Below are 27,431 nucleotides of genomic sequence, written 5' to 3' on the forward strand. Positions count from 1 at the left end.
TTGACCAAGTTCCAGGCTGTGCAGTGGAGGAAGGGAAAAATTAACTGGGTTGAAAAATGTCCTCTTGCCAGCGAGGTAAGAGGGAGAACAATTATGAACAGGGCTCCTAATGCTGCTCTGCCACAGCTTGTTTGTGGACTGACCCTGGGGCTGGTATTTGGAAACGCTGGTGCTTGTGAAAGCAAAGGGGAGGGAGAGAAATTAGCTAGTGATAGGAGCTGTATTTCAATCGGTCTGTGCATGCTATGGTAATGCCAGCGTTTGTCAGGTTATTTTGAAATCTGTCCGCTATCCTACAATTAAGCTGTTTTTTTGCTAAGTCACTGCAAACTGCTGATCCTTGGTCAACTGTTCCCCAAGGACAAAGCTGAGGTCACTTGTTTAATGCACTTGACTTCTGACCAGAGATAAGCATGGGCTGCAAAACTTAAAACCATATTTTAAGCTCTTATGCCTGTTGGCACTTGGAGCTGGATTTTGAGTTCAGCCTAGACTATTAGTTCCAGCCCCAGTGCCTAAGTGCCATTTTCTCTCTGCTTTCTTAGAGCAGGATTTTGGTTTAGGTTCAAATAAATTGGAATTGTAAAAGGAAGACTCCTGTATGTGCCACTTAACTCTTCTATTCCTTGCTCTGTGTGTGTGTATAAATGTATGTAATATATATTAAAATATGTAAATATATATGTATGGATATATATACACAAGATGTTTAAAATATGTTCAAAATATTGTTACTCAGATGCGTTAGCATGAAATTGCAGAGGACGTTCAGTGAAAGTCTGCACTCATAGGTTTCAAAGGCTAAAAAAAATCAGGAGTTTGCAATAGAGAAAATTAAAAGCTTTTGCTTTACTGGTGGATAATAATTACAGGAGATACTGTGGGAGAAATTCAGATGTGCAGCTACAGTAGGGAGAGCAGCTGGAGTTCTGGGTGCTGCCTGGAGAAACAGTGTTTAGGCAGAACAGAAGGAGACAGAGCTAATAATATAGTTTGCCTTTTTTTAGAGCTTATGCTTTGTTACTGGCATCAGAGACACTTCTGGCATTGCTGTAAAGAAGTATGGGTGTTCCTACACAATGAGATGTTTACTCAAGCATTTTTTAGAAAACATGTCCCATCCGTTTGCTCTTACTCACTGCTGTGGTTGTGACAGCTGGCTCTGAAGAGCTCTGATGAACATCCCCAAAAGAAGGATGTGTTGATTCGACACTTGTACCTGAACATTTGTAAGAGAACTTATTTTTGATTTATAGTCTTTTTTTTTTTAAGTTCTCCTCTAGTCCTCCTGTCTGCTATTACCACATCTGTAATATCCTTTTGTTTCCTAATCTGTAATTTGAGTTGCCTCCTAAGTTTAAAAAACAATATGACTTTTTTCCCCCAGGCTGTTTTGGGGAGAGCTTTTCTTCAACAGTTTGATGTTTAAAATCTTGGGGAAGACATTTGTAAGGGGGCCCTCTATCAAAGAAGAAATTCTGCTTGTGTTTTCAGAGCCGTTGTCAGGCAGAATGCAAGAGACAGTCAGTAAAAGATTTACACATGTTGTTTGCCATTATTATTTTGGGAGAAATGAGGAAAGCCAAAAAAGTTACAGTCACCGTGGTTAGCTGAAGTTCATGGAGCTGTTCTAAGTCTGACTGCAGCAAAGAATGTGTAACAGATCCTCATGCATGTGACTGTGGGATGGAGTCTATTTATGTCTCTGTAAACATGAAATTATGAAATACATGCCAGGGAGATGGTGCTGGTGAAGTCCTTGTCTGACCTGGTCAACTATCATTGGACTTGCACCTCTCTGGGAGCGCAAAGTGAATTTGAACTTACTGCAGAACATGATGCTGCTGGAAGATGTTTATTGACAGGGAAGTAGGTCAAGCAATAAAGCAAAGAAACCACCCAGTACATTACCAGGTAAGAGGAAGGGTGCTGTGAGTTTCTGTAATAATGTCTTGCACACCTTGTGAACGTAAGAGCACTTCACAAAGACAGCGTCTATCAAAAAAATCACCAAAACCCCCATGTTTCTTGTGTACAGTCCAGATTTGAAGTGAATTCTTCTTAAAACGGATGTGTGGCTGAGATTTGGTTCCTTTCTGCAAAATTTTTAAAAAGTGTGTCTCAGGATTGCAGAAGAAGGGAAAAAAATACGTGGGAGAAATGGGCCATTCATGCTTTGCTTTGGCACTCGTTAGGTGGTACCGATGGTGACCTGCATGGTACAAGGCTGTGGTGGGGAGGGAGCTGGTCCTGCCCCGAGTTGTCCGCTGGAGCCTGCCTCAGCCGTGCCCTCCCCTGCTGCTCTCCAGGAGATGCGTCCCGCCTGCGCTCACTGGGACCAGCCCTGGCACCTCTACATCAGCTCCGGCGCTGAGCCTGCATCCCAGGTGCAAAGGTCAGTGATGTTCCCCACCCTAGATGCTTAATTTCTTCCCCAAAACTCAAGGGCTATGGTAGGTCTGCCCTAGCATGGCATCTTCTCATCCAGCACCCGTATTCAGTGTAGCTCGCTGCTGTAGGGAGGCTTAGGCAGCTTCCTTGGGATCCAGAGCCCGTTGCCAGAGGGGAATGAGCGGGCAGGGAGTGGGCTGTGTGCTGGGTTGCACTGGGCAGGAGCTGGCTGGGACAAGCGGCAGCCTGCCTGTGCAGGCAGATGGGTGCTGGCAGGTGGGAGAAAAACCAGAGCCTGTCCCGGGGACCGGGTGAAAAAGTTGGGCAAGGAGGGAGAGCAAAAGCACAGAGGGGGGGAAAAAAGGCCGGTGGGATCCTGGATTTACTTTATTCCTGGTTTTCTCATTTCACAGAAGAGGCGATCAAACTCTTGCCTTGCTGCAGCAAGTGCCTGAGCAGACAGTCCCTTCAAAAACAGATGGTGGCCCTCCATTCACACACCACGTCCCCAAAGCTCCTGGAGCAGCATGTGCCTTCATCTCTCTCCTGTATAATGTAGCCTACAGGCCATGTGTTGCAACCCTGCCCCTGTCCCCTTCAGCCTATATTTCTGTATCTCGCTAGGAATTAATCTGCTCTCGGTGCCAGTCTTTGGAGAGTTTGCGGGTTTTTGTGCTAAGACTAAGAAATTGGGTGAAGTGGAAGCTGGAGCATCGCCCCACAAAGCCCTCTGCGGTACAGGAGAGGTTGGTGGTGGAAAGCTGTGCCAGATGAGGAGGTTTCAATCAGGAGCTCAGGCTGACATGTCACTGCTCCTCAAGAGCCAAAGAAAACCCCAAGCCCCAAATTCAGCTCATTCCCCCATGAAAATAAATTTGCGCCCCATGCTGCATGGCTGGGAAGCTCTGCCAGCAGTGAAGTGTTGGCGACTGCTGTGGAAATTTTGGCTAAAGATGACTTTCAAACGTTTTTTCTGTAAAGGTATACACAGGACAGCATAGAAGAGTAGGAAGGCAAGAAAAATTAAACTGTGTTAAAATTTCACATCAATAGGCTACTTGCTGTTAGAGAAAACCAGGAGTTTATGCCCCAGTTTAAGCTTATCATGGTGTGCAACCCACTTTTGGGGTACTTAACAGAAATCATCCTAGTCGTAGGTCTGGACGTTCTTTTTATTCTTCTCACTGGTTTTCAAGCAATGTTCTTGCGCTTTTCTCTGCCTCGGACACGACTGTTAGCGTTAAGGCTGCTCCGTGCCTTGTGCGATCCCCCTGCCCTTGACATGAATCTCAACCCAGATGAACCACGGCGAGAGTTTGCTGGAGCAGCGCGCTGCCTGAGCTTGCAGCTCTGCAAACTCAGCTCCCTCTGACTCCAGTTGGCTCTATGGCTGCAGGAGATTTGAGCTGTGATTTATGTCCCGCAAGAAAGTGCAGCATCATATATTTAAGGTAAGGTGCTGAGTATCATTCGGTCTTGGCAGCTGTGGGATTTAGGAGGAATAATGCATCCAAACTCCTTAGTTTCTTTGTTTTATTGATACTTATTCAGTAGCAGAAGTACACAAGGAGGATTACTGGGGTCTAGGTGCATAAGAAAAGCAGGATCAAACCTTTGATTTTGCACCTTTAAACTCAGTTAGAGGCTCGGTTTTGCTTGTCCAAAATTCACTCATCCCTCCCATGCTGCTGCTGGCACCACATTTGCTGGGCAGGGGTGATGTAGCTCCGGGCTATGGAGGGGAGTCTAGCTCCAAAAGTGCTCCTTTTGACTTGGATTTCAAAAAGATACAGTTATGATCTGTGTGAGAGCTTCAATGAAGCGGATAATTTTGATGTTGGCCTCCTTTTCCCCGTTAATTCTAGTATATGAGGTATGTCTCAGTAACGAGCAGTTGTGTTTTCTGCCTCGTGGCAAGCTGGTTTCTGGAAACTCGGTATACTTCAGCACTAGCATTTAGATACTTGTCTCTCCTTACAAGTTTTTGTATTTGTATTTAAACAGCAGACAGACTGTCAGTAAGACGTGGTTCGTGTGAAAGTTCTTTATAAAAGACAGCTACAAAAGCAACCAGAATGATCGCTCCGGGTTCACGGTTGGGAAGTAGGAACAAAATGAGGCTTAAATAGCGATGAGTCAATGCAGCGATGAAGTGCCTATTTATTGGTAAATAAAGGCTGGTTGCCATTGCCTGCTTCGAAGCCTGTGTGCCCCCGAGGGGTTTGGAAAGTGGTGATGCAAACTGATGAGTCACAGTTTAGAACAATAGTTTCTTCACGCGAAATGACTCAGGATAAAAGAAAAACAGGTTTTTCAAGAAGCTGAAGCTGATGAAATTTAAAAAAAGGAATAAAATAATAGGACATCTTTAACCCCGTGTTGAAAGTATGAAATCTTTTTCTAAAGAGTAAGGCGGTGGTTGTGGTGGGTGCCTGACACCAGCGGGTTAGACTGTGCCTGCTTTCGGTTACCTTTTCACTTTCGGAGCATGCATGCAGATAACCAGAGCAAAAAAAAAAAAAAAAAAGATGACTACCATGTGTATAAGCATGAAATATGATGTATATAACAGCGTTTCATATAACGCTGGATTGCAGTCATTTCTCTGCATCAGTCTCCCCATCCTCTTCTCTTTGTCCAGTTTAGGACTGGTCCCACTGAGCGGAGGGCAGCACGGCTCCCACACGGTCCGGCTCGCAGGCAGGATGGGAGCTCTCTCTGTCCATGCGTGGTTTTATGTGGCTGGAGTTTCTGTCCCACATCTGTGGAAGATACTGCCTGACCTCTCCCCTTACCCTGCCACAAACCAAATAGCCTCTTCCATGAACTAGGAGCTCTGCTAGGTATGATGCTGTACAAATGACATGTCCCCTTTATGATAGATAACCCTGTTTCCTCCAGTGGGGGTGGAATATGCCACCCTGTAGTTTCTGTGGCCCCACAAATGTCTATTTTAAGTATTCTGTAGAGTTTTATTGCAAAAATTATCACTTTAGCAATCTGAATGCAAATATGTACAATTTTTTTTTAAGGATGTAGTTAAATCAGAACAATTAGGTAAGGGGGAGGGCAAGCTACGGTCTGTCAATAACAACACTGTAATCAGATTAATCCAGCAAGCCAAAAAAAAGGCTTATTTCCTTTCTTGGACTACGTGTATTCACATGATGGGTGGCAAATATCCCAATACCCTCCATCAGCCCTCTGTGCCCTGCACCTTGTTGAGTTTGTCTGAAGAAGGAGAAAGCTCAGGTCTTGTCCAGGGCTGCTGGCATGTCCCCACTGCCAATGGCTTTTATTCAAGAGTTCAAGTCTTCATTTCAGCCAGCTGTGCCCCCCGCGGTGGTTTTCTGCTCTCACTGCTTTCCATCCATAGGTGGCAGCAGGCTTTAAAATCTTTAACCTCTCAACATTGATGTTTTTCAGGAGCTCAGGGAGTTGTGCCATGATCTCCAGAACTTTGGTGAATGGAGCTGGTGTAAGAGGAATGAATTATGTTCAAGGAACAAAACATCCTTTGCAGCTGTTCACTGAATTGCTCTGTGAAGACAAATAGCAGAAAGTCCATCTCGGGGGTAAGAAAGGGCAGACGAGCACCTATTCTGGGCCAACACATCCTTGCAAAGAGCAGCAATTTTGTCGGATAAGTTACCCAGGAAAAATAACGTTGCTTTGCCTTGCAAAAGCACGTGGATGCAAAAAGTCGGGTTTGTGATGCAGATTTAAGCCGCTTGACTCAAATTTGGTTTTGCATTTTCTGTTATGTCCCTGCCTGCATTTGGGGATCTCTCTTCTCTCCCCCGCGGCGATGCCTGGCTGCTGCCTGGGTCAGCCTCGGGCAGCACCACCAAACGAGCAGGGCTCAGCACGGCGGGGACACGGGGACAACTCAGGGCAGGGTTGGCTGCTCGTGCTCCAGCAGCACGTGGAGTATGATCTGCTCCGTGGGGATGATAAACCCAGCTCCAAGGAGTGCTCGGGATCCCCGGTACTCAGGCTCTCCGTCCCAGTGCCCCCACTTCCAGCAGCATCACACCGCCGCTGCCCCAGGCTCGGCAGTGCCGTGAGCCAGCCCTCCTCCAGCCTCCCCATCCCAAATCCCCTTCTCAGGATGGAACAGGTAAAAGACCAAGGTCAGCGTCGAGGTGTCTCACAGTATTTTTAGGTTGCGGGTCCTGGCTAGCACCGCTTGGCACGTCCCGGTACGCACGGTGCCACATGCCAAGCGTGCCGCCGCGACTCTTTCCAGTTTGCTTTTTATTTTCCTGCGTGCCGTGCCAGGCTCACCCAAACAAATCAGACCGTGTTGACAAGGACCAGCCAAAAGGTGCATCGGCTGCAGGCGGGGTGGAGAGGTCAGCGGGCTCCTTGGGAGGCAGGGTGAGGAAGGCACTTGTCTGGAGAAGGCAATGAGTCACGGCTGCCTCCCAGGGTGATTAATCAGGAATTTGTTAAAGCATGGCTGGGCCACGGGTGAGAGGGAAAAGCGGGTGTGCAGGAGCAGCACTGGCTAAGCGTGAGGGAAGCCCTCCATATAAGTCATCATACTTCTCCTGTAAAAATTAATCATTGCTTTAATTGAATGAGGTATTCTTTTCCACCTGCCTGTTAGCTGATGGGGTGTTGCTGGAGCAATGGTAATGACTTGCTTAGAAACCACAAAGGTGGCAGGATTTTTGACAGGCAGCAGAGCAATCCTAAATGAAACCTTGCAAGCTGTACATGGTGCTTGTGAAAAATTAAATAATAATAAAATAGTAGTTACAGTAGTGCGTGTATGCACAGAGAGCTCTGTGACTTGGCCAGGAGGGGAGGCAGCCAAAGGGGAAAGAGAAAGCCTGGGCTTATGGACAGACCTCCTGGGGTTGTCAGCTCTCCCGGGAGAGCGGGACAGTACAGCGTGTTCGGTTCAGCCGTGGAAGATGCAGCGAGGGAGCAGGATCAGGCCTGGTGAGCAGAGGAGCTGGGAGAGGACGTGGTCTCCTCCAGCAGAGAGGGAGCCCATCCAAATCTCCGCATGTGCCGGAGTGGGTGCCGTGCTCAGCTGCACCTCGGGGAATTGCATCTTCTTCTGGGTGCACAGTAAATGAAGCTGCATTTCCATCCTCAGCCTTCATTTTCTGCTCCTGCAGGGAAAAGCACGTGCTGATTTGTCTCTAATTTTTCCTAATAACACGCTTAAATACATACGTTTCACACAGCTTGCTGGCACGAGGCAAGGAGGTGACTTCGCTCGACGGGGGTGCAATGCCGGTGCCACCGCCGGGACGTGGGGACCCCGTGCCGGGACCCGAGGCTGCCGCGCTCCCTGCGCCGTCCCGGGACGTGATCCCACGCTGCTGGTGAGCGGGATCTCTCCGTCCCCACGGCCCCCGCTCCGCGGCGGAGCTCTGAAGCGAAGCACGATCGCTTGTTTACAGCCGTTAGCTGGCATTGCAGGCAAAATTACCCTTATTTTGACACCTCTCAGAAGCGATGAGTGACGGCTCTTCCAGAGGAGCAGCAGCCCCGTACAGACTGCCTTTGACAGTTGCAGATGACAGGAATATGAGGGCTTAATTATTATATAATTAAGTTGGAGCGATCATCTTATGTCTGTTTACTGTCTAACATAAAATGAGCTGGTGATCTCGGTCTAGTTTGCGGCGGCCTTTGCTTAGAAACCACTAGCGTGCAGGATGCGAGTGGGTGCTGGCACCCCGGGAAGAAAAGGGGGGATCGGGGAGAGGGGTCCTGCCCGGGTGGTGGAGGCTGCGCGGGAGACGGGGCTTCCGCAGCGTTCTGCCCAGATTTGGGTGGCTTTTTCCCTTCCCCACCCTAGGAAATTCCCCAGGAATAATTTTCATGTCAGACAGCTGTGAGAACAGTGGTTCTTCATCTGTTGTAGCATAAAATGCAGGTTTGTGCAGGACGCAGGGCTGTCGGCGTGCAGGGGGTGGCTGTCCTCGGAGCTGGGCTCGCTGCGGTCCTGCCTGGCCCGAGGTGGGAAGGTGGGGAACCCCTCAGCATCCATCACCCTCGCTGGTCCCCAGCACCCAGCAGGAGGGCTCCCGGTACCCAGGAATACCAGCAAAAATAAAAATATTTGCAAAAATGCCACTATTCAAACCAGCAATGTATACCCTGGCTTCTTGGTAGCCCTCCAAAATCCTATTTCCTTGGAAGTAGGGTTCAGAGGATGGTCCCAGTCCAGGATAAGCACCTGCCACAGGGGTGCAGGCACCCCGCTTTGCTGTGAGCACCCCAAGGCTGAGCCTTGGAGATGGCTGATGCCACACATTGTGACAGTAAAGGACATGGGTCAAGGCCTCTCTCTTCCCAGGTGGAATTGGATTTTTCAACCTTAAGTTCTATGAATATAGTTTTTCCTGTAAGAATTCAATACAGTTGTGCCTGTAAGATACTCTTGTAAAGCTTAAAACCTTTTAATTTCAGGTAAATGCAGATGCTGGCGCTGGTGGGATGCTCAGCTGTAATGCCTGAAAAGCTTCTGCGCCCGCAGGTGGGAACTGCGTAAGGAGATGCTGTTTAATCCGGCAGCTTTGCCACAGTTTTGCTTTTTGGTGGTTGTTGGTGCCATCCAGCTTTGTTTTATTGTTTTTCTCTCAGCAAGAGCGGCATAGAAAACGTTAGAACAGGTGTTAGGCTGTGTTGGTGTTTTAAAGGCATTTCATATTGCGGTTCACATCTGTGTAAGGAAAGCCAAAGAGAGGTATTGCAGGTTATTGTGGGAAATTTACAGTTTAAGCATCGCACTTAAATAGAAACCCCTTCTGCTCAGGCTTGGGCTATTACTGTATTATTCCCAGCCTCCATCTGTGCCTGCTGCTCCAACGTGCTGAGTGCCTGCAATTACTTCCAGAAGAAGTTCAGCCTCTGTTTGAGAGCACCCATTTCCCTCTGGCTCGAGCTGTCCACGGCTTTCATCCAAAAAAGATCTCAAAGTGCTTTTCGAGCTGCGTGACTCTGAACTGGGGGATGCAGCAGTTCCCGGGGGGGGGGCCGGCTGCCGGGCAGCCGAAATGGGATGTTTTTTCTCCCATCAGGCGGGTTACGCTCATTCTCTACAGCAAGTGCTGCTTTATATTTATTTGCGTGATTTCTCTGCATAAACCACATGGGTAAGTAAGTGCCATGCAGCTGAGCAGCATTTGTACCTAACAAGAGCCTGCAAATTTCAGCGTCTCCCCACCCTTCCCCTGCGGTTTGCTGCATTGTTTGCTGAAATAATGGTTAATGTGGTGCTCGATAAAAGTGCCAAAGCTGGGAGCTGTGGCAGACCTGCCTCTCCACGTGCCCAAGCAGGCACCGCAGCCGCTCCTGGGCTATCCCAGGGGCATGAAGCTGCTCTGCCGGCACTCGGTGTGATCCCAAGCAGCTTTAAACCAGCCCCGTGGCATTGAACTTCCCAAAAATGTTTTCCCCACTGCTGGGATGTCTGCCCAGAGGTGGCTGTGCCCAGGCCAGAGCACACACTGGTGGGGTGCTCCTCAGGACCTTTGCCAGTGCTGGGGCCTCGTATTCCTGCAGAAAAGAGCAATTCCCACGTGCTGCTACCGTGAAAGCTGCTCCTCCGTGCACAGTCCCGCATCCCTCTGGGTCGCTCCGGCTCCCATCCATCCCGGGGAGTGGCTGGGCTGGGGCAAACACTACCTGAAAGAGGCTAAGTGCTGCTGTTTCTGAGGGTTTTATTTATTTATGGATTTCTTTTGCCAGGTCCAGCCTAGCTCCCACCCACCGGCTTGCCGGCTGGTGAGCCACCAGGATGGATGCATGGGGACAACCCAGTGTCATCTGGAGGAGCAGCAATGGCTCCGGCACGCTCTGCAGCGCAATGACCCGCCCGTGGGGCTGGAGTGCCACTTTGCCATCAAATTAGACTTGAGAAGTCATAAAATTATTGCGGTAACATCTTCATGCTATTTTCATCGTTGAGCAAAAGAGCACTGCACATATAGAGCACGGGGAAGCGGACGGTCCTCAGGCTGCAGCGATGCTGAGCATCCTGGTGTGCTTTGGGGGGGGTCCCTGTCCCCATCCCCATCCATCCCCATCCATTCCCCTCCCTGTCCCCACTGCTGGGATGGGAAGATGCTCAGCGGGGCTGTGCTGCCAGCACAGACCGTGTGTGCAGCAGCAAGGACAAGCTCTCTTGGAGCAAATCCCCTCTCCACCGCATCAGACCCAACACAAACTGCTTGGAGAGCCGCGTGTAGCTTGGGGAGAGAGGAGATGAGCCCAGTTTTTTCTTTCTGAAGCCAGCTGGCCCAGATCAACCACCAAAAAAAAAAAAAAAAAAAAGTCTTCTGAAAAGCAGCATCTTTTTGAGCGGAGCTGGTGGCTGTTGAAAGTGGTGGCGGGGGAAGGAAGGAAGGAGGGGGCCGGGTGCTGCCGGGAAGCCAAACACGCTGATTTTGGCTGGCTCTCTTCAGCAGCGTGTGGGCAGAGCGCTGGGATCCTGTGTCTCGGGCTGACACCGGCTGCGCGTTGCGGAGATGACTCATGCGTTTCGGGGGGAAGATGATGCTCTCGGTGTCACCGACCGAGGCCTTCCCCTCCCTCCCCTTCTCCAGGTGAAGGTGCCAAAACTGTACCGAAGGGAGATGATGGCACTGGTGAAGGGAAAGGCAGGGGCTGAGCCCTGACCGGGACGGGCAGCACCGCAGGCTCCTCGTCTTGGTTAGGAAGGACATGTAGTGTTCCCTGCCTTGATAATTTGGGGTCAAAATTGCACATGCTGGAGCACGGGCCAGGCATCCCCCCATGTTGCTGAGCTGCACCGAGCTGCGGCAGGGCTCAGCTGCGCGGGGTACTCGTGTGGGGCAAAGCCAGGGTGGAGGCTGGGGAATTTGGGCCAGTCATTAGAGGAGCAGAGCTGGGTCTGGGTCGGCCACAGCAGCGTTTCAGTTCGGGCTTTTCCTTTAGGTCTACATTTGACGGTGTCACAGGATGAAAAACAAATTCCTCTGCAGAGGAACCGAGCCCGTGAGTCCTCTTGCCCGGATCAGGTCCGAGAGCATCCTAAAAGGGGCTGCAGCACTTTGGGAGGCCAGGCTGGGGAGCAGAGGGCACTGACTGTCAGAGGTGCCAGGCGATGAGCCGGTCTCAGCCCTCTGCAGCCTCCCCGCTGCCTTCTGCTCCCGGGTGAGGGTGCAAGCCTCCCCCGGGTTTCGGTGTTTCACACCCCCCCCTCCACCCCGCTGTGACTTTCGTTCTGACTTTCAGGCTGGGATGACTCAAAATCTCAGAGCAAAATGTAGATGAAACTGCTGCCCGCAGTAAGGTTTCCACTTGTACCAGCTCGAGGGAGCGTCCTCGGGGGAGACAGCCCTGCACCCGAGTGCCATGTGCCATGGAGGGGGGACAGTCCCGGCCCCACACACCTTCCCGGGAAAGGGAAAAACCAAAGAAGTGAAGGGGATGGAGATGTTTTGTCAGCGAGACCTCCACTGCTGCTGCTTTCCTTCAGAGAGCTGCGAAAGCTCATTCGAGCTGGGTTTAGTCGACGGCTGAGTCTGGGAGACATTTCAGTCACTGCTGGGAACTGACTCCTCGTTCTTTCCTGCCATTCAAAAACGGGCTAATTCCTTGCTTATTTACCCCAGCGGTACAGCCCTTCAGCTCCACGCAAGCCCCAGTTAGCAAACCTTTCCCTGCACCCCAGTTCCCTCATTTCCAACAAATCCCTTTCATTGATACATACAGAAACCAAAAATGCAAAATGAGTTCATAAATGCATGACGAGTTCACTGCTGCCAGTCCCCAGCATCCCCTCTCTTCTTCAGCAGCCAGCAAACGCTACATGCAGACTGGGAAATCAGCCGAAATGGGATTTTTGCGAAGGTCCAAACATGTTTCCTTCTGGCTAGCAGGCAGTGCTGCCCTTGGGCTTGCTCAGCCACACATTCATTAATGTAAGGTAATTCTGTTTGCTTAAGCAGGTGGTGTTGTCCACTTCTTAATCGTAAGGAGATGGGAATCCTTAACTATGCCAAAGATTTTATGAAAGTATTAAAAAAAGCCAGTGAGCAGTCTCGTAAGCCAGTAAATGGCATCCTGCGTCCCCCTGTCAGAAAGCAGTGAGTTACACTGAGGTTAATATTTCATTCGAGAAATAAATCTGCTCTTACTCTATGCAGTCCATAAAAGCAGCCAGGCCCAAAGTACTCCCTGCAGATTAGCAGTCCCCAGGTGCCAGGAGTTTGGAAAAAAACAGGGTCCCCACTGCAATTCATACAACAGGCACCAGCGCTGTGTCCTGCCATCTTCGCTTGTGCACAGTCCCAGAGGAGCCGGGCTTACGGTGCAGATGGGGTTGTTTGTTGGTGATGAACTGTCTAGCCCGAAGGGGACGTGTTCTCCCGTTGGGTGCGCTGGCCTCTTCCTTCTGCACCCAGAAAGGAAAGCAGAACCGCTGGCAGAAACTGGCATCATCGGTGCTGAACAAAAACCAGAGAAAAGAAAGGGGGAAAAAATACTCTATTGATTTATCCAGGCTATTTCCCCCAAAGTGAAGGAATAAACATTTTTCAGCATCTTGTCCAGACTCTGTTTTAGTTTTGCTGACTATCAGGGCATTAGGCGTTTCTGCCAGGAGCTGCAAATGCACCCGTCCTACCCCTGAGCTTCCCTGCTGCTGCACACCCTCTTCCAGTCCAAAACAATCCTCTTGGTGAAGTTTACAGTCTTCAAAATTACATTTAATTTTGCTTTTAAGACACTTGAGCCAAAACTTGCTGTCTCTTTGAAGACATTCAGTGAAAACCACCATGAAAGCTGAGCAGTTTACCTTTACTCTCCTGTTACTTACCACCAAACCCAAATGCAACCTTGCAAGCAGAGCTGCAAAAGGGACATTTTTGATACAGACTTTGCTGGGTTTCCTGGTGGTTTGGCGTATTGTGCCCTGCATTTAATGGGCTCTTTTCCGGCTTTCCTGCTGAGGCGCTGCCGAGACCCAGAGGGGAGGTGGGCAGGGAGAGCTAGAGCAATAAAAACACCCAGAGCCAACCCTTTTTTCCCCTTGCAGCTGCTATACTCGTCACTTGGGAAACAATCCATTATCTTTTCTCTCCATGTAGAACAAGCCGGAATACTCAGTGCATATTTGCCTTGTCCCATACGCATGTTGACATTTTTCATCCTTCTGTTATTACAGATGCTGCAAAGGCAATAACCCTGAAATGTCACAGCTGCAGATTTGTATTGCACAGATAAGATGGTGTGGTTAAATAAGGAATCACTCAACATCTAAATATTAGGTAAAAGACAACAAAATCTGTGAGAACAAGAACAACAATGTACAGTAACTGTGGGGTTTGCATCCCTGCTCAGCTTGGGAAGCTTTGAATGGCCTGAGATAGTTAAGCTAATTTAACTGCCTTTTAAAATGCTGGAAAGTGTGTAGAGCTCAGCCCAACCACGCTTAGAGAGGAGATCATCCCTCTGAGGTTTAGAGCTGATCTCTGCTCCTTGCCTTGCTCCCAGCAGCGTTCAGCAAGCTGTTCAGCAGAGGAGGTTTGCAAGGGACAGGCTGAATAAATGACTTTACAGCAAAGTTACTTGTCAGACATTTGCAATCCCCATTGAGGGACCATGCAGTGGGTCAGGTTTGCACCGTAGCTGGGCTTTCCACGGGATGCGGGATGCTGCGCCGGGCTGTCGGTGCCGTGCCGAGCACCCAGGCAGCTCTGCTGCTCCTGACCCAGCGCGGTTGCTGGTGCCCGGGGCTTTTCCCCAGCACCTCCCTGAAGCATCTCCCTCCTCTTCCTTGGAGAAGGTGATGGCCCGAGCAGCCACCTCCCGCTCGGCTCTTGCTAGGCACCGCAGGAACACTTCATGCTCCGAAGAGATTTTCCGTTTACCTGCAACCACGCACTGGTGCTGAGAAGAAGCTGTCAGCACTGCAGTTAAGTCTTTTCCCACCTTGAGGGTGTCTTCAAGTGATAATTCTGTTTAATTACTGGTGTAACACTTGCTGGTGACCGATTGCTCCCAAATCAGATGTGTCCCCGCTCCCTTCCATCCAGCTTCACCTTTGCTGGATGGAAGGGAGCTGGATGGAAATACCTTCACAGGGTATTTCCCACCAGAGCTGCTCCCCCTTGTAGGGCTGGGAGAAGCAGATTTGCCGAGTTTCATAGTTCAGGTCATGTTTTCCAGCCGTAGAAGACAGCTGTGGGCCGGAGGCGGCAGTGACATCTCCCTTGGTGTCAAGTGGGGCAGTTACTTCATCATCACCGACTATTTTCTAAAGCTCAGGATGGAAGATACCACACACGCCTGGCAGGTGGGCTGGTGGGAATTTGAGAGGTGGCTGCGGTTGCTGTTGGTCCGGGGGAGGCACGGCCACTTTCGGCTCCAGCTGTGCCGGTGCCATCCCATGCCCGTGCTCCTGGAGCTCGGCTATTTGTAGAGATTCTTCCTCCTGGTGTATTTATATGAGCCAGTTTTATAGCTGTTGTCTAGCACATGCAGAGGACTGGGGAGATACTTGCAGGCTTCAGGTCGGAGAAGTGACCGAAGTCCTCATGGCCTGCCCCACATCTGGCTCTTGCCATGCCGATAAACGGCGGCACTGCTGGCCTGTGGCTGACTGTGCCTTGACACCCCCCCCCCCCGCGCCTCAGAAATCCTAAAAAAATCAGGCATGGGTGCCTTTTGCTGCTAGAGAAGAGCTAGTGCCGAGGAGGTGATGCTCAGGGCACCGGGGCTGCGTGTCCCTGACCTGCCTCTGGCCATGCAGCGATGCTGCTTGGCTCTGCGCTGCTCCGGAGGGTGCTCTCTGTGTGGTGGATTTAAAAAGCTGATTGGAACCAGGTCATTCCTCACGGGACTCCAGAAGCAGCCCTTCAGAGAGACTGGCTCACCCCAGGTCTGTGTGCTGGTCTCACTGGGTGTCAGGGACTCCCATGTCCCCCAGGGTGGCACCTGGCTCAAGCTGTGTTTGGGAATGCACGGCACACGGACCGGCATCCTTGCTGCTATGCTTTATCCCCTAAACTTAGTCATTTTAAGGCTGGAGCTGCTAAAATTGCTGATTTCCCTCTTTTAGAAATGCTTTATTGATCCTGTTTGCTTATTAAGGGCAGGAATTTATCCCCCGCCTGCCGGTCCCTCTGTGCAGCGTGAGTGTTATTTGTGGTATCCCATACAACAAACACCTATTTTTAGCTGAGCGTTCTTGGAAGCGGTTTCGGTCCCTTGTTTTCCGCAGGGCATTCTCTCACTTGCAGGGTGCCTGGAGCTGCTCATAGCACTCCAGCCTGCGCAGGGGGATGCTTGGACGGAGGCAGAGCACGTGGCAGGTCCAGACCCATGAGGATGGCCAGTGTCCCGCTCTGATGGCAGCAGCGTCCTAAACAAACACAGCATCTTCCTCCTGAGAATCATTTTCCCAGGAGTTATGGCCGCAGATGTGTTATTTTGCTCTTTGACCTGCCTGCCTCCCAGGAAAAACTCCATTTCATTGATCAGACCATTTCAAGCTCTTTGCAGGGCTGCTAATGACCAAGCTGTAACAGCAGTATTTTAACCTCTGCATTTTCTCCTAGTGTTCAGTGTCAGCATTATAAAGCACCACTTAAAATACAAGCACAGGCAGTCAATTAGTTTAATCTTTATTACATCTGAATGTACAGCAGCTACATCCGAGCAAAACCACTGTGTCAGATACTCAGCAGAGTGGGTTTGGCTGGGAAACAGCATCCCACCACTTTGGGAAACTCCATCCACCACTGCACACACCAGCAGAGCTCACGGACACCCCCAGGGCTCATTTCTCAGTGCAGCCACAGCACGAACAACACCCCCAGCACCTGACTCCTGACTTTGGAAGGAGCTATATTCCTCCCACCTCCTTCTAATTCTCCTATGAATTGGTTGTTATTTACATGTTTTATACCCCTGTGCAGGACAAGGTCCAGGATCAGCACCCTCTCAGGGATGAGGGATGGATACGGGCAAAGCCATGGGCTCACCCTGTGCCCCCAAAACCGCTTGGCTGGGGGCTGAGCACTTCCCCCCACGACTCCGTCGATGATCTCCTGCATACGGGGCCATCAGAGCAGCAGAAAGAACTGCCCGCAAGCAAAACCAGCCCCATCTCATCACTCCTACTTCCCCGTGCTAATCCTCTACGAGCAAGGTGCCTGGTTAAACCCTCCACATCGCACGCACCAGCCTATTTTTAGCTTGTGCATTAAATGAACAGGGCATGAGTTTTGTCAAGTGGAGCTTGGGACGGGCAAGACGTCAAGGCAGAGGCAGCGCTTGTGAAACCCGGCTGGTTCCGCCAGGGTCAGTGCTGGCTAGAGCAGGATTTTTCCCTTGTTTTGTGGGTTAGTCATAGGTTTGTTTATTTTTTTAGAGGGTTGTTTTTTTTTTTCTTATTCATCTGTTGCAATCAGAGCAGACACATCATTTCACAGCCCTACATGGAAATCCAAGACCAAGGAACTATTTTTAGCACACAAAATGTCTCCCCTAAATGTATTAACTTTGGAAGAGTAAATATTAAATACACTCTCATCACATTAGAGGTGTTTACGCAGAAGTACAGCACCAGCATTTTAATGGTTAGGGGAAATTATGTTATACCACTAGCACTTAATCAAACACGATAAAACAAGATCTTACTGCAATTCTTTCAGGATAAGTTGAAAGGAACCTAATTCATTTTCACATCCGTTGCCCATGATTTACTGACACAGGGGCATATTTGCCCTGTTAGTATTTATGGTGGCACTTGCAATCCTTATGTAAAACATACAGGGGATAGCCTAACATTTATTTTGCAATTAAACTGAAATGATTCTTCACCTGCTCACTCCAGATCGAGGCATTCAGCACCATCTGTGACAAAGGTACTATAGGCAAACCCCAAGCAAGCAACAGAGGGAAACCCCCTATGCTGTAAGTGGCCATAAATATATATTTTTTTAATAAGAATGGCTTTTTCTAAATTCATTGGGGAATTATTTCTCAGGCTGGGCTGTAGGAGAAGGATGATGTGGTGCTGCTGGTGGACCCCCTGTGTCCCTGCTTTGTTGGATGCCTGAACGAACAGCAGTGACCCTCGTGGCTGGTGGCTCGGGGACCGGTGCTGGTGGCTCTCACCTGGTGATGGGCAGTGGGGATGCTGCCCGGGTTTGGGTACCCAGGGTTTGGGTCCTGTCCTGGTGGAGCTCCCCACTGCACCTCGCTCCTGTGGGAGCCAGCTGGTGGTTTAGAAGGTGTTTGCCTAAACAGAAGGATGCCAGAATCAAGGAGCTGAGCTATTCTTGGTGAGTTGGTTTCTTTGTCATCTCGGTTATTGTCTCTCCTGTGAAATGGGTTCTCTGGGAAAGGAGGGGATGGATAGAGGTGACATAGTCCTTTTAGCTGCCCCAAATTTTCTTCTTTCTTCCTTTCCTTCCAGGCATTTGGGTTCCATTTCCCATGCCCATTCCCACGATACATTTGGCCAGACCATCTCAGCCATCTCTGGTCTAACACAGGTGCCAGAGGCAGGGATGCATCTTCCCAGGAATTTGGCTAGCTCTCTCTTCCATGACACTCAGATATTTTGGAGACAAAATCCTTACCGGTTGGTATGGCTGTTGCCCCATGTTTCCCAGCATCAGACCCTCGAGGCCTGGCTGAGCTGTGTGTCATCTTCCCTCAGACATTTTGGGAGTATCCCAGGGCCAGGGGCATCAGGGAATCAAATCAAAGGGGTTTTCTTAAACCAGGAGCACGGCAGGCTGCCCTCGCTCCCTGCTTTATGAAATCGAATTCTTTAATATCTCCCTGCCTAGAACAGGCAAAAAACTTATTGTAGAAGATGATTCTTGAACCGGCTTTGGACAGATGGGTTCATGCATGATGCTGGAGGCATCGTGCCTGCACTGTGGGGCCGCATGGACCGGCCAGGAGTTGGAGTTCATCACTGGGATGCCTCCAGAGCTGTGAGCAATAACACAGCTCGGTAATAAAATCCTTAGTTTGCAATAAACTGATCCTTTACCTTTTCATTTAATAGCAAAATATAAGGCAGTGGTAGTTTAAAGGCGGGTTTTCTTTTCTTCTTCCCTGCACCCCCTAGAAGACCCCTCTCAGACTGATGGTTTTAGCGTCGTCTCCACTGTGCACCATGATTTCCCTCATCAATCACTTCGGTAATAAATCGAACAAAGTATGTCCAGTAAATATCTCATTTTCCTTCAGCAGCGATGGTTTTTCAAGCTGTCTGGATGAGCCCTGCCTCTTGCCCCATGCTCGGCAGGTGGAGGTGCGACGGGGGGACAAGCCCCAGCGCCCGCCTGCCCGCAACCCCCATCAGCAGGATAACGAGCAGCGTCTTAACGAACAGCAACACATTGCTGTAGTATTTTGGATTTCACAGCTTGCTTTCACTCCCATGAATAGCAAATACAACAGCGTGTTTCCCCGCCTGTTACGCCAGCTCTTGGCGCAAGAGGCTGCTCCTCCGAACCTGCCGTCTCGCAGCGGGGCTTCCCCTGCGTGTTTTGCTCCAGATCTGCAAAATAAGATTAAAATCTCCAGGAGAAGGGTGGTTATCTTGAATGACAAAAACTTTCAGGCACGGGGGACTTTTGTGAGCACCCTCTTGCTTGGGGTCTCCCCTCCAGCTGTGACAAATGTCTCCAGCTGCGCTCCTCGTGGGATCGCTGCTGTCTGGCAACAGAAACGTAAATGGAAATGCAATGGAAATTCAGAAATTTGCTGTTCACAGGCAGACAGTGGCTGCATCAGCAGGGCCGGACCAGCTCCGCATGCCCACGTGCAGAGCTGCATCCCTTGGGATGCTCCGACGGGCCCTCTGGTCCCTGGGTAAATTTGCTCTGTGTGACCTTGCTCACTACACCGACACAGAGGTACACAGAAAACACTGCTTTATTGACTGCATTTGCCAACACACTGAGGAATGCAAAGGGTTTTTTCATAAGCAATGGGCCATGGTCCCAATGTGTATTAAAGCATACACTGTATCTAAACAGGATGAAAATAATGGCAGACAGAGCTATTCCAAGGCAACACAAATAGCATGCATAATACAGTCTCACACAGAACGAGTTTGATAACATTATATTGCTTTAAGGATTAACTAACATGGAAAATGTACAAAAAGGAGAAATAGGTTTTTGCATTAATGAAAAATACATTTTTTCTCTACAAAGGAATTTCTAATACAAGAAAATAAATATTGCAACATAAGCCAAAAATAATTTAAAATTGCTCTTTTCAATATATTTTCAATATTTCTCTTTTATATTAACAAATGGCACATCACGTTCTTTGAAACAAAGAAAACAGAAGGGTTTCTCCTCCTGCGACATTCATATCGTTTCCTGTTAACTGATGTGAAGTGGGTCTGTTTTGTGTGTGGAATGGCGCAAACTGTGGGGGGATTTCCTTAAAGAACAACCAAACCTCACGCCCTGCGGCAGCATCTTCCCACTGGCGGCTGCTCCAGCATCCTGCTATCGCCTCCCAGCTCCCTCCTGCATCCCGCCTTGGGGTGAGCTCCGTGGGACAGCAGGCATCCCAATCTCATACTATAGGTGCAAGCAAAAAAAAAAAAAAAAAAAAAGGGAAAAAAAAAAGAAAAAAATTTAAAAATGGGTGTGGGGAATCGGAGCTGTCCTCAGGAAACTCCCGCAGCCATGGGGGCTGGGGTTGATGTTGGGGCTGTGCTCCATGATCAGGGCACGATGCTATTTGCATCCTCATCTCAACTGCAACCGCTGCTGCTTCTCCAAGGAAACGGGTGCTCTTACAGTGCAAATGTCGATTCCTGCAGTTTATACATCTTAAAAGACAACATTTCTCTACTAAAATAAACCCTTTTATTTTATTTTCTTTCTATTCATTTCAAAATACATTTACAGTAACATCAAAAATATTTGCCTTGTGCATTTTCTCCCCTGCTCGGAGGCAGCGGCGAGGATGCTGCGGGCAGGGGATGCGCCGGGACGGCCGCAGCCATCCTGCTGCGGTCCAGCCCTCGCTCAGCCCCCCCCAGCTCCCGCGAGCCCCCTTTCTCCTCTCTATCCCCCCCTGCCCCATTCTTCTCCCCGTGTTTGACATGCCCCACCAGCCCCCTCCAGCTTTCCCCACCTAAACGCCGTCTCCCGATGGCAAAATAAGATGCCTGACATTTTGGGAGTGTTTCAAACTGTTTTATTGCCTGGTGCTGGCGGCGCCGGGTTGGTTGTTCTTTAAAGTCTCCCCCCTTTTTGCTTTCCTGTACTGAGAAGACAAGTAGTGCAGAAGCTGATGAATGGAGCTGTGTACAGTGAGATTTGTGGATTGCTTTTTTTTTTAACCATAATTGAGTGAAGCACACGGAAGCAAGATTCATTAAAAGGCAGCATATTGATTATTGTTATGACTCTTATACTAGGATACTGTAGCTAAAGCTAGCAAGCCTGATAAGATAAACTAAGTCCTATTTACTGTATTTAACATTATCTGAACATACTGAGCCTTAATTAATGAGCAGATTTTCATTTCCAACCTCAATGGATTATGCTAATTTATAACAAAGGTGGTTCCCGTTTTGTTGATTTTCTGGTTTTGTGTTTTCGCCTTTTTTTTTTTTTTTTCCTGCTAATAACACGTGTAACATTTTTCCCATCGGAGGAAGATTCCTCCCCAGGCATGGTCAGTCTCAGCCGGGTTAGGGTTGGGCTTAGCCAGGGCTGGGTGCAGGCGCTCAGCATCCGACCCGAAGCCCCCGCCGCTCGCCATGCCTGGGATGAGCTAGGCTGTCATCGCTTATCTTTGCTGCAGTTTTATCACTAATAAGGACTTTGGAAGGCTGATAAAGATGATCTACTCTAAAACATCAGTTGAAGGAGTCTCAGAGTTTCAAAAGAAAGCTCACAGTGAAATGAGCAAAAAGCATCGGAAATCAAAACGGCAGGATGCGGTCTCGGAGCAGCAGCATCCCTCGGAGCAAGCTTGGAACCTAACGCCGCAGCAGTGTGTTATGAGTGTGTCTTTAGTCCTTTGTTGCTAAATAACTTCCAATTTTTTCAAAATGACAAGTTTCCGGTTTCTGGCTGTGCTGCTTGACTGTCAAAATATTCTTTGGCATCCACAAAATTATTTGACTGATTGGTTTGACAATTGCAAGGTGTTTTTGTTTAGTGATGGGTTTAACCGGTTGCAGAAGTGTCCCAGGTTTGGTTTTTTTTTTTTTTAGTTTTTTTTTTTAAACATTTTTTATTTTTAAAAAACAACAACAACAAAAGTTTCAGTGAATTCCTTTTTTTTTTTGTTCCCTGAGCTCACACTGGGGTCACTCCAATAAAACACGTAGCACGACTTAACTGTGACCTTTGAAGCCAAAACCGAAGTAATGGTGCAATTAAGTGCAAACATGGAAATTCGCCTGACTTGTAGGTAACATGGGCTTTTAAACAACATTTAAGGCTTACTGGGGACATTTTATGCATTAAATTATTGTAATATTTATAATGTCAGCTTCTGTGAATCACCCTCCCGCAACAAGTCAACAGCTTGTAACCAGGATTTAAGGAATAAAAAAAAAAAGGATGGGGAGGAATAAATTCACCATTTCCACTGTAGCGTTTAGTAGGGAAACAAAATGGTGAAGGCAAGCGTTTCCATTTCCCCTTGGCGACGGTACGTTTGGCCTCGGGGCCAAGCGTTTCGTTGTGCAAAGGGGATTTCAAACGTGCCGCCCCGGCACGGTGGGACCATGGCAGCCATCGGAGAGAAGCACGGGCAGAAAAACTTCGCTCAACCTCCCAGGTTAAACCAACCCCGACTCCCCACGGTGTTTTTAAAGGATGCTTTTCTCCTCCGCCCTGCCCCGCATTTCCATTTTCCAGCTCGCTAACAGCTGACCAATTCACCTGAGTAAATCACTTCAGTTTTTCTAACGACCTCAACAGGGTCGACCCACAGGGCAGGGACGGGGAGAAATTCTGCATCCTGGCCCCTGGACGGATCCCGACCAGATGGAAAGGTGAGGGGAAAAATAACGACCGAGGTTTGGGGTTTTATTTTCTAAAAATAGAAACGTAACGTTGTTCTCTTCCACCCCAAGCGCTTTCCTCCAACAAGCCTTTTGTGCTTTAGTCATTATTTATTTTAGTATCGCTTATTTTGCTTCCTCGTATACGCGCACACAGGCGGGTATCTCCCCTCCCGCAGCTGGCCGCTACCGTACCCTCCGCTCGCTCCCTGCTCCGGGGGCAACCGTCCCGGGCAGAAATCTGCCCCTCGTTAAATAATGCCCATGAATTAAAACTGTCATCCCTGCAGAAAGCACGGGTACCGGCACCCTCCGCCCTCTCGGCACCCTCGGCATCGGTCCCGCCGGGCGCCGGCAGCTCGTGTTCCCGGGAAGCGGGGGGGAGCCGGGGAGGGACCACTACTGTCACGGTCATCGATGTCGGTGAAGCTGAAGCTGTATCTCAGGCGTAGAGAGAAGAGAAAGACAACAGTGCCGAATTTCCAACTATATACACATATTAAAAATCCCCCCTCGCTATGATACCAGGCAGAAATTGGACATGGCAGTTGTAACTGGGTTGAGGCCTCGTCGAGCCGGCGCGGTTGGTCGGGAGGAATTAGGATGCCAGGATGCTCATCCTGACGATGTCCTCGCCGGCCGCATCCAGCTGGCCCCGCTGCGCCCTGCCGCCGCGGGACTCCCCGTCCGAGTCGCTCATCTCTGCGTCGGAGAAGTAGCCGTCCGTCTCGGCGTCAAAACGACGCAAGGGAGCTCCGCCGGCGCCGTCGGGTTTGGGGGGCTGCGACCTCCGAGTCCCTCGGCTCTCCTTTGGTAATTTGAACCGCACGACGGTTTTGGGGCTACCTATGGAGTCAGGCACTTTGGCCGCGGGGCTGGGCTCCGGCTGAGCGCAGCGCGGCGTCTCCTCCTCCTCCTCTTCCTCCCTCTCCTCCTCCTCCTCCTCCTCCTTGCCGACGCAGCCCCTCGCCCCGGCCGGGGGTTGAGGTTCGCCGGTTTTCGGGAGAGAGCCTTTCTTGGCCGCCTTTTTCGCCTCGCCCGTCCCTTTGCGGTCGGTGGGAAGCTTCGCCGTCCCCTTCTCCGACTTGCTCGGTCTGGAATCCGGAGCAAAGGGCTTGGCGGCATCATCCGACAAGTCGCTGGCGTTGTTAGTCCAGGGCTCCGAGCTCTCCGGGTGGCTCCCACCCACGGCGGGGGGGCTGCTCCTGGGCAGCTTTTTCTTAGTGTTCGTTCTCGTTCTGCTTTTCACTTTCTTTGTGGCCTCGCTCTGCTTGAACGGGGACCTGAGGGAATGGTCCATCATGAAGCTCAGCAAGGTCTCCTCGTCCTGGAGGAGCTCCTCGGAGAGGCCGGGGGTGCTGTCCTCGTGGTGGGCGTTGTTGAGGGACCACTCGCTCATCGCCATGTTCTCGGCGGTGATCTGGACCGACTGCGCCAACCAGCTGTTGAAGAAAGTCCCGTCGATGGGGAAGGAGGTTGACAAGCCTGGGAAAAAACAAAAGCGGAAGATTGTCTCAGAAGCCAGGGATGGCCACGCTGCCCTTTGACACCGCCACCAACCTCACTGAAACTCCCCGGCACCGGAGACACGCTCAAAAGGTCGACCGTAACGCACCGCATCAGGACACAGGAGAGGGTTTACTCCAGCACTGACGCTGGGTTTGGGGTTCCCTGAGGCCACAGCACAACAACCCGAGTGGTCCCCCACACCCAACACCCTGAGAACCTCCCCAAATCTAAACTGAGCAAGATGCCGAGCCCCAACCCACTCCAGCACGAGTGGAAAATACATTCCCGTGCAAAGGCGGCAGACAAGCAATCCAGGTGTAAGCTGAAAAAGTTGGTGACTGCTACCAGAGTGGGACTTGTGCCCAGGCGAGGGGTGACAGCTTCCCCAGGGAGCAGTTGCCACCGGGCCACCACGTGCTGCCCAAACCCCGGCCACCACCGGAGCCGGGCGGTCAGTGGGGTGATGGGACCGGTGCTAAATCTGTGTGCCAAGGCAGGGAGGGCGGGAGGCAGGGCTGAGAACATCTCCGAACACTCCAGAGGTGTGAAAACTGAAGAAGAGGAGCAGAGGTGACAGGCTGGAATGGAAAAAGCTGAAAAACTTCCTAATGATTATCTCTTGAGAGCAAGAGCGAGCATCATGGGCTGGGCTGGGTCTAATTAGCAACTGGAAAGGCGCATACCTGTCTGCACAAGCACATGCAGTTTTAATCCCCGCAACAGAAACCCACAGGTTGAACATCAGAGCTGGTTTTATGGATGGAGGAAAGATTAGGCTTGATTTTTGATTTCAGGTAAGAGCTTTCCTTTTAAAGCAGTCAGCCTAGCAACAGAAGAGGGAAAGAGCAGCGGCACGGGCAGGGTGACTCACGTCCACAACGTTTGCTGGTCTCGATGGCAGCTTTGCATCACCCTCCCCTGCGAGCAGCGATACGGGACGTGACCCCGCACCTCCACGCTGCGTGGATGAGCGACCATCGCAGGGTAGGGGGGGGACACACAAACAAAACACCCTGCGTGATGCCAGGGCTGCTCAAGGGTGGCACTGGGGAGGTCGGTCAGGTTGGATCCCCCCCCCCCCCCCCCCAAGGTGACACTGTCAAGGTGGCGGTCCTGCAACTCCTGGCAGGTCACCACGGTCCTTTTGGAGAAGATGGCCCCCCAGCCCAATGCAGGGCGGGGGAAGCAGGAGCAGGGAGGAGCTCAGGGCATCGCATGGTACCCAGGCGCCAAACAGCCCAAGGTCTTGCCGGCAAGGGCCCTGCCAAGCTCGCCTTTCCCCGGCCCTTCTCTGATGACTGCAGCCCCAAGTGATGCTTCAAGCCCGTAACAAAATCCAGGAGCTTACAAGACCCTGGTGAAGCTCTGGGTTGGCTGCCTGGCTTCCCAGGCTCGCAGCAGTGCAGCTTTTCTCAGAGACGCCCCAGCCCTCCATCATTTGGCAGAATTTGCCCCAGGAAACCCAAGGTTTCTTTGGCAGAAACAGAATGAGCGCAAAAGCCCTGTTTCCAAAGGGGCTCCTGCCTAAAACCCAACAGCTTTGAGATGAACAGAAAGCAGCAGCGTCGGGGCGAGCAATGGGCAAAGCAGAGCAAGGCAGGGTGGCCCAGACCCCCCATAGAAACTCTCTGTACCCCCAGGAGGCTTTTATAGCACCCCCAGAGTGTCCGGGAGCCCCACGGGACCGGTGCATCCCCTGTGCACCCGTGGGACAGCTGAGCACGTGTGAACTCATCACCTCCTGCCCTGCATGCTGGCAGAGGTGACGGCGCCAGAGGAAATCGAACAAAAACCCAATTCTGTGTAAAAACCCCATGCGGTTGTCAAGGATCTTGTCAAAAAAAGACCTTTTTCTGTTTTTTTACCCACCACCCCCCCCCCAGCCTCGACTGCTGCTGAGCAGCGGTAGGTTGTAGCTGATGGGGAAGAGCTGGATGAAGCATCCGCAGAGCCAGCCTGCATCTCCTCGCCCCCCTCGAGCAAATTCAAGCGATCAGCCGTGCTTTGTGCCTGTCTCCTGGATGCTCCCGGACCGCCGGCACAACCAGCGCGACCGCACAGTCCTGGCCAGTATATGCCATGAAAATGCACAGCCCATGTGCTGTATTCACCATCGCTACACAGCACGGAAGATACGGGGGATTAGCCCTACTGTGGGGTGGGTAAGTCTGATTTTATCACCAGAAAGCAAAATGACGCTTCAGCAGCACATCACAGGTTTTGTAACACAGTCTCTCAATCTGGGCGCAAGCCCTGTGGCTGCGGGGGGAGGATTTTATGCCCTCTGCCCCACCAGGGACCTCGTCTCCGACGCTGTCTCTCCCATAGGACCTCGGTAATTCAGGCTGATGCTCACAAGGGAGAGATGAAGAGGTTCCCACGGCCTCGGGCGTAACTCCACCGTGTACGTGCAGGAGGGATCAGGGGCCGGGACTCTTAACCCTGCTCCCCAAAACAGGGAGCCTCCAGCGGCACGGGTCAACTCTGCGCCCATAAAATCAGACTTACCCAGTTGTCCCAATACAGTTTCGTTGACTGATTTCCTTTTCTCTTTCTTCTCGGGACTATTTTTTCTACCATCTCTTCCTTTCCTTCTCGGGTCACTTTTCTTACCCTTTGTCTTCTTCCCAGTTTGTTCTGGCATTTTTTAGAAAAAAAGGAAAATTCCGTGTGAGACGAGGCATCAGGGATGCTGCGGTGAGCAAGTTCCCCTGGGGGACACCCCTGTAGTGGAGACCTGGACCAGACCTGCAAACAACTCTCAAGCCAAAGGGAGAACAGCTGCCAGATTTTGGCCAACTGTAGGCTAAGGTCTCTATACGTTAAGAAGATCTGAATCCCGTAGTTTATATAAAAAAGAGGCTTGGGCCTTGGATAGGAACTTAAGGTGGCCGCAGGAGCAGTCCCACTGAAGGCAGGGGACTTGCTGGAGATTCTGCAGCCACCGACGTGTCCTCCGGGACCAGGGCTTTTGGGTGAGGACCTGCGGGAGCAGCAGAAGGGATTAACCCCGAACCCTGCTCCAACACCCTCCAGGAGACAAGGGGACCTCTAAACCCGGCGGTGTGTCACCCATCACTGACAAGAGCATCTCCTGGAGGGATTCAGCTGCAAAGCCAGTTTGACAGCAGGGGTACCGGCAGAGTTTTTTAAGCAGACCTTGATTTGATTTGACCTTTCGGCAATAGTCACTGCTCACACTCATACTGTGCAGGGGTGAAAAAACCCCAAAGCTATAAAAATTAAGCAGTGTATTGAGCATAAGTAAATGGAGTAGGGAAGATGACCAGCATTGCCTATGGAAAGCCAGGGATACAACTCTTAGCTATGCAGACTTTCAGCTAAAAATCAGTCTTTCCTAAATGACTTTGAACTTCTACTGGATTTATTCCTCTTAGGTAAACAGACAAATACCCTATAAAAGTATGACTTGTATTGCCAAGCAAAATACTTCACCAGTTTTTACTTACTCCTTTAGGTCGTTCTCCCACAGAAGTCCATGCTAAAACTTCTATTAACTTTC

The 27,431-nt window shown here is 50.5% G+C and overlaps 1 protein-coding gene and 1 long non-coding RNA gene across 7 annotated transcripts in view; one reads left to right on the forward strand and one right to left on the reverse strand.

The window, feature by feature from the left end:
* Positions 1-1,926: 1,926 nt before the first annotated feature.
* LOC138682381 (uncharacterized) lies at positions 1,927-10,302 on the forward strand. The gene is made up of 5 exons (XR_011322487.1): positions 1,927-2,395; positions 2,805-3,842; positions 5,033-5,234; positions 5,818-7,733; positions 8,827-10,302. It is a non-coding gene; the product is annotated as an uncharacterized lncRNA (long non-coding RNA).
* An 8,967-nt stretch (positions 10,303-19,269) lies between these two features.
* JADE2 (jade family PHD finger 2) overlaps positions 19,270-27,431 on the reverse strand; it is an 85,403-nt gene continuing 77,241 nt past the window's right edge. For 4 of the 6 annotated variants that reach the window (XM_069772454.1, XM_069772456.1, XM_069772453.1 and 1 more), the window contains 2 exons: positions 26,417-26,545; positions 19,270-23,884 (listed from right to left, as the gene is read on the reverse strand). In XM_069772454.1, coding sequence (XP_069628555.1) covers positions 22,998-23,884; positions 26,417-26,545 — 1,016 coding nt within the window. In that variant the 3' untranslated portion in view covers positions 19,270-22,997. The remainder of the gene's footprint in view (positions 23,885-26,416; positions 26,546-27,431) is intronic. The other 2 variants (XM_069772458.1, XM_069772457.1) reach the window with 1 other exon arrangement.

Source organism: Haliaeetus albicilla, chromosome 27 (genome assembly GCF_947461875.1).
Source record: "Haliaeetus albicilla chromosome 27, bHalAlb1.1, whole genome shotgun sequence".
In the NCBI taxonomy this organism is placed as follows: Eukaryota; Metazoa; Chordata; class Aves; order Accipitriformes; family Accipitridae; genus Haliaeetus; species Haliaeetus albicilla.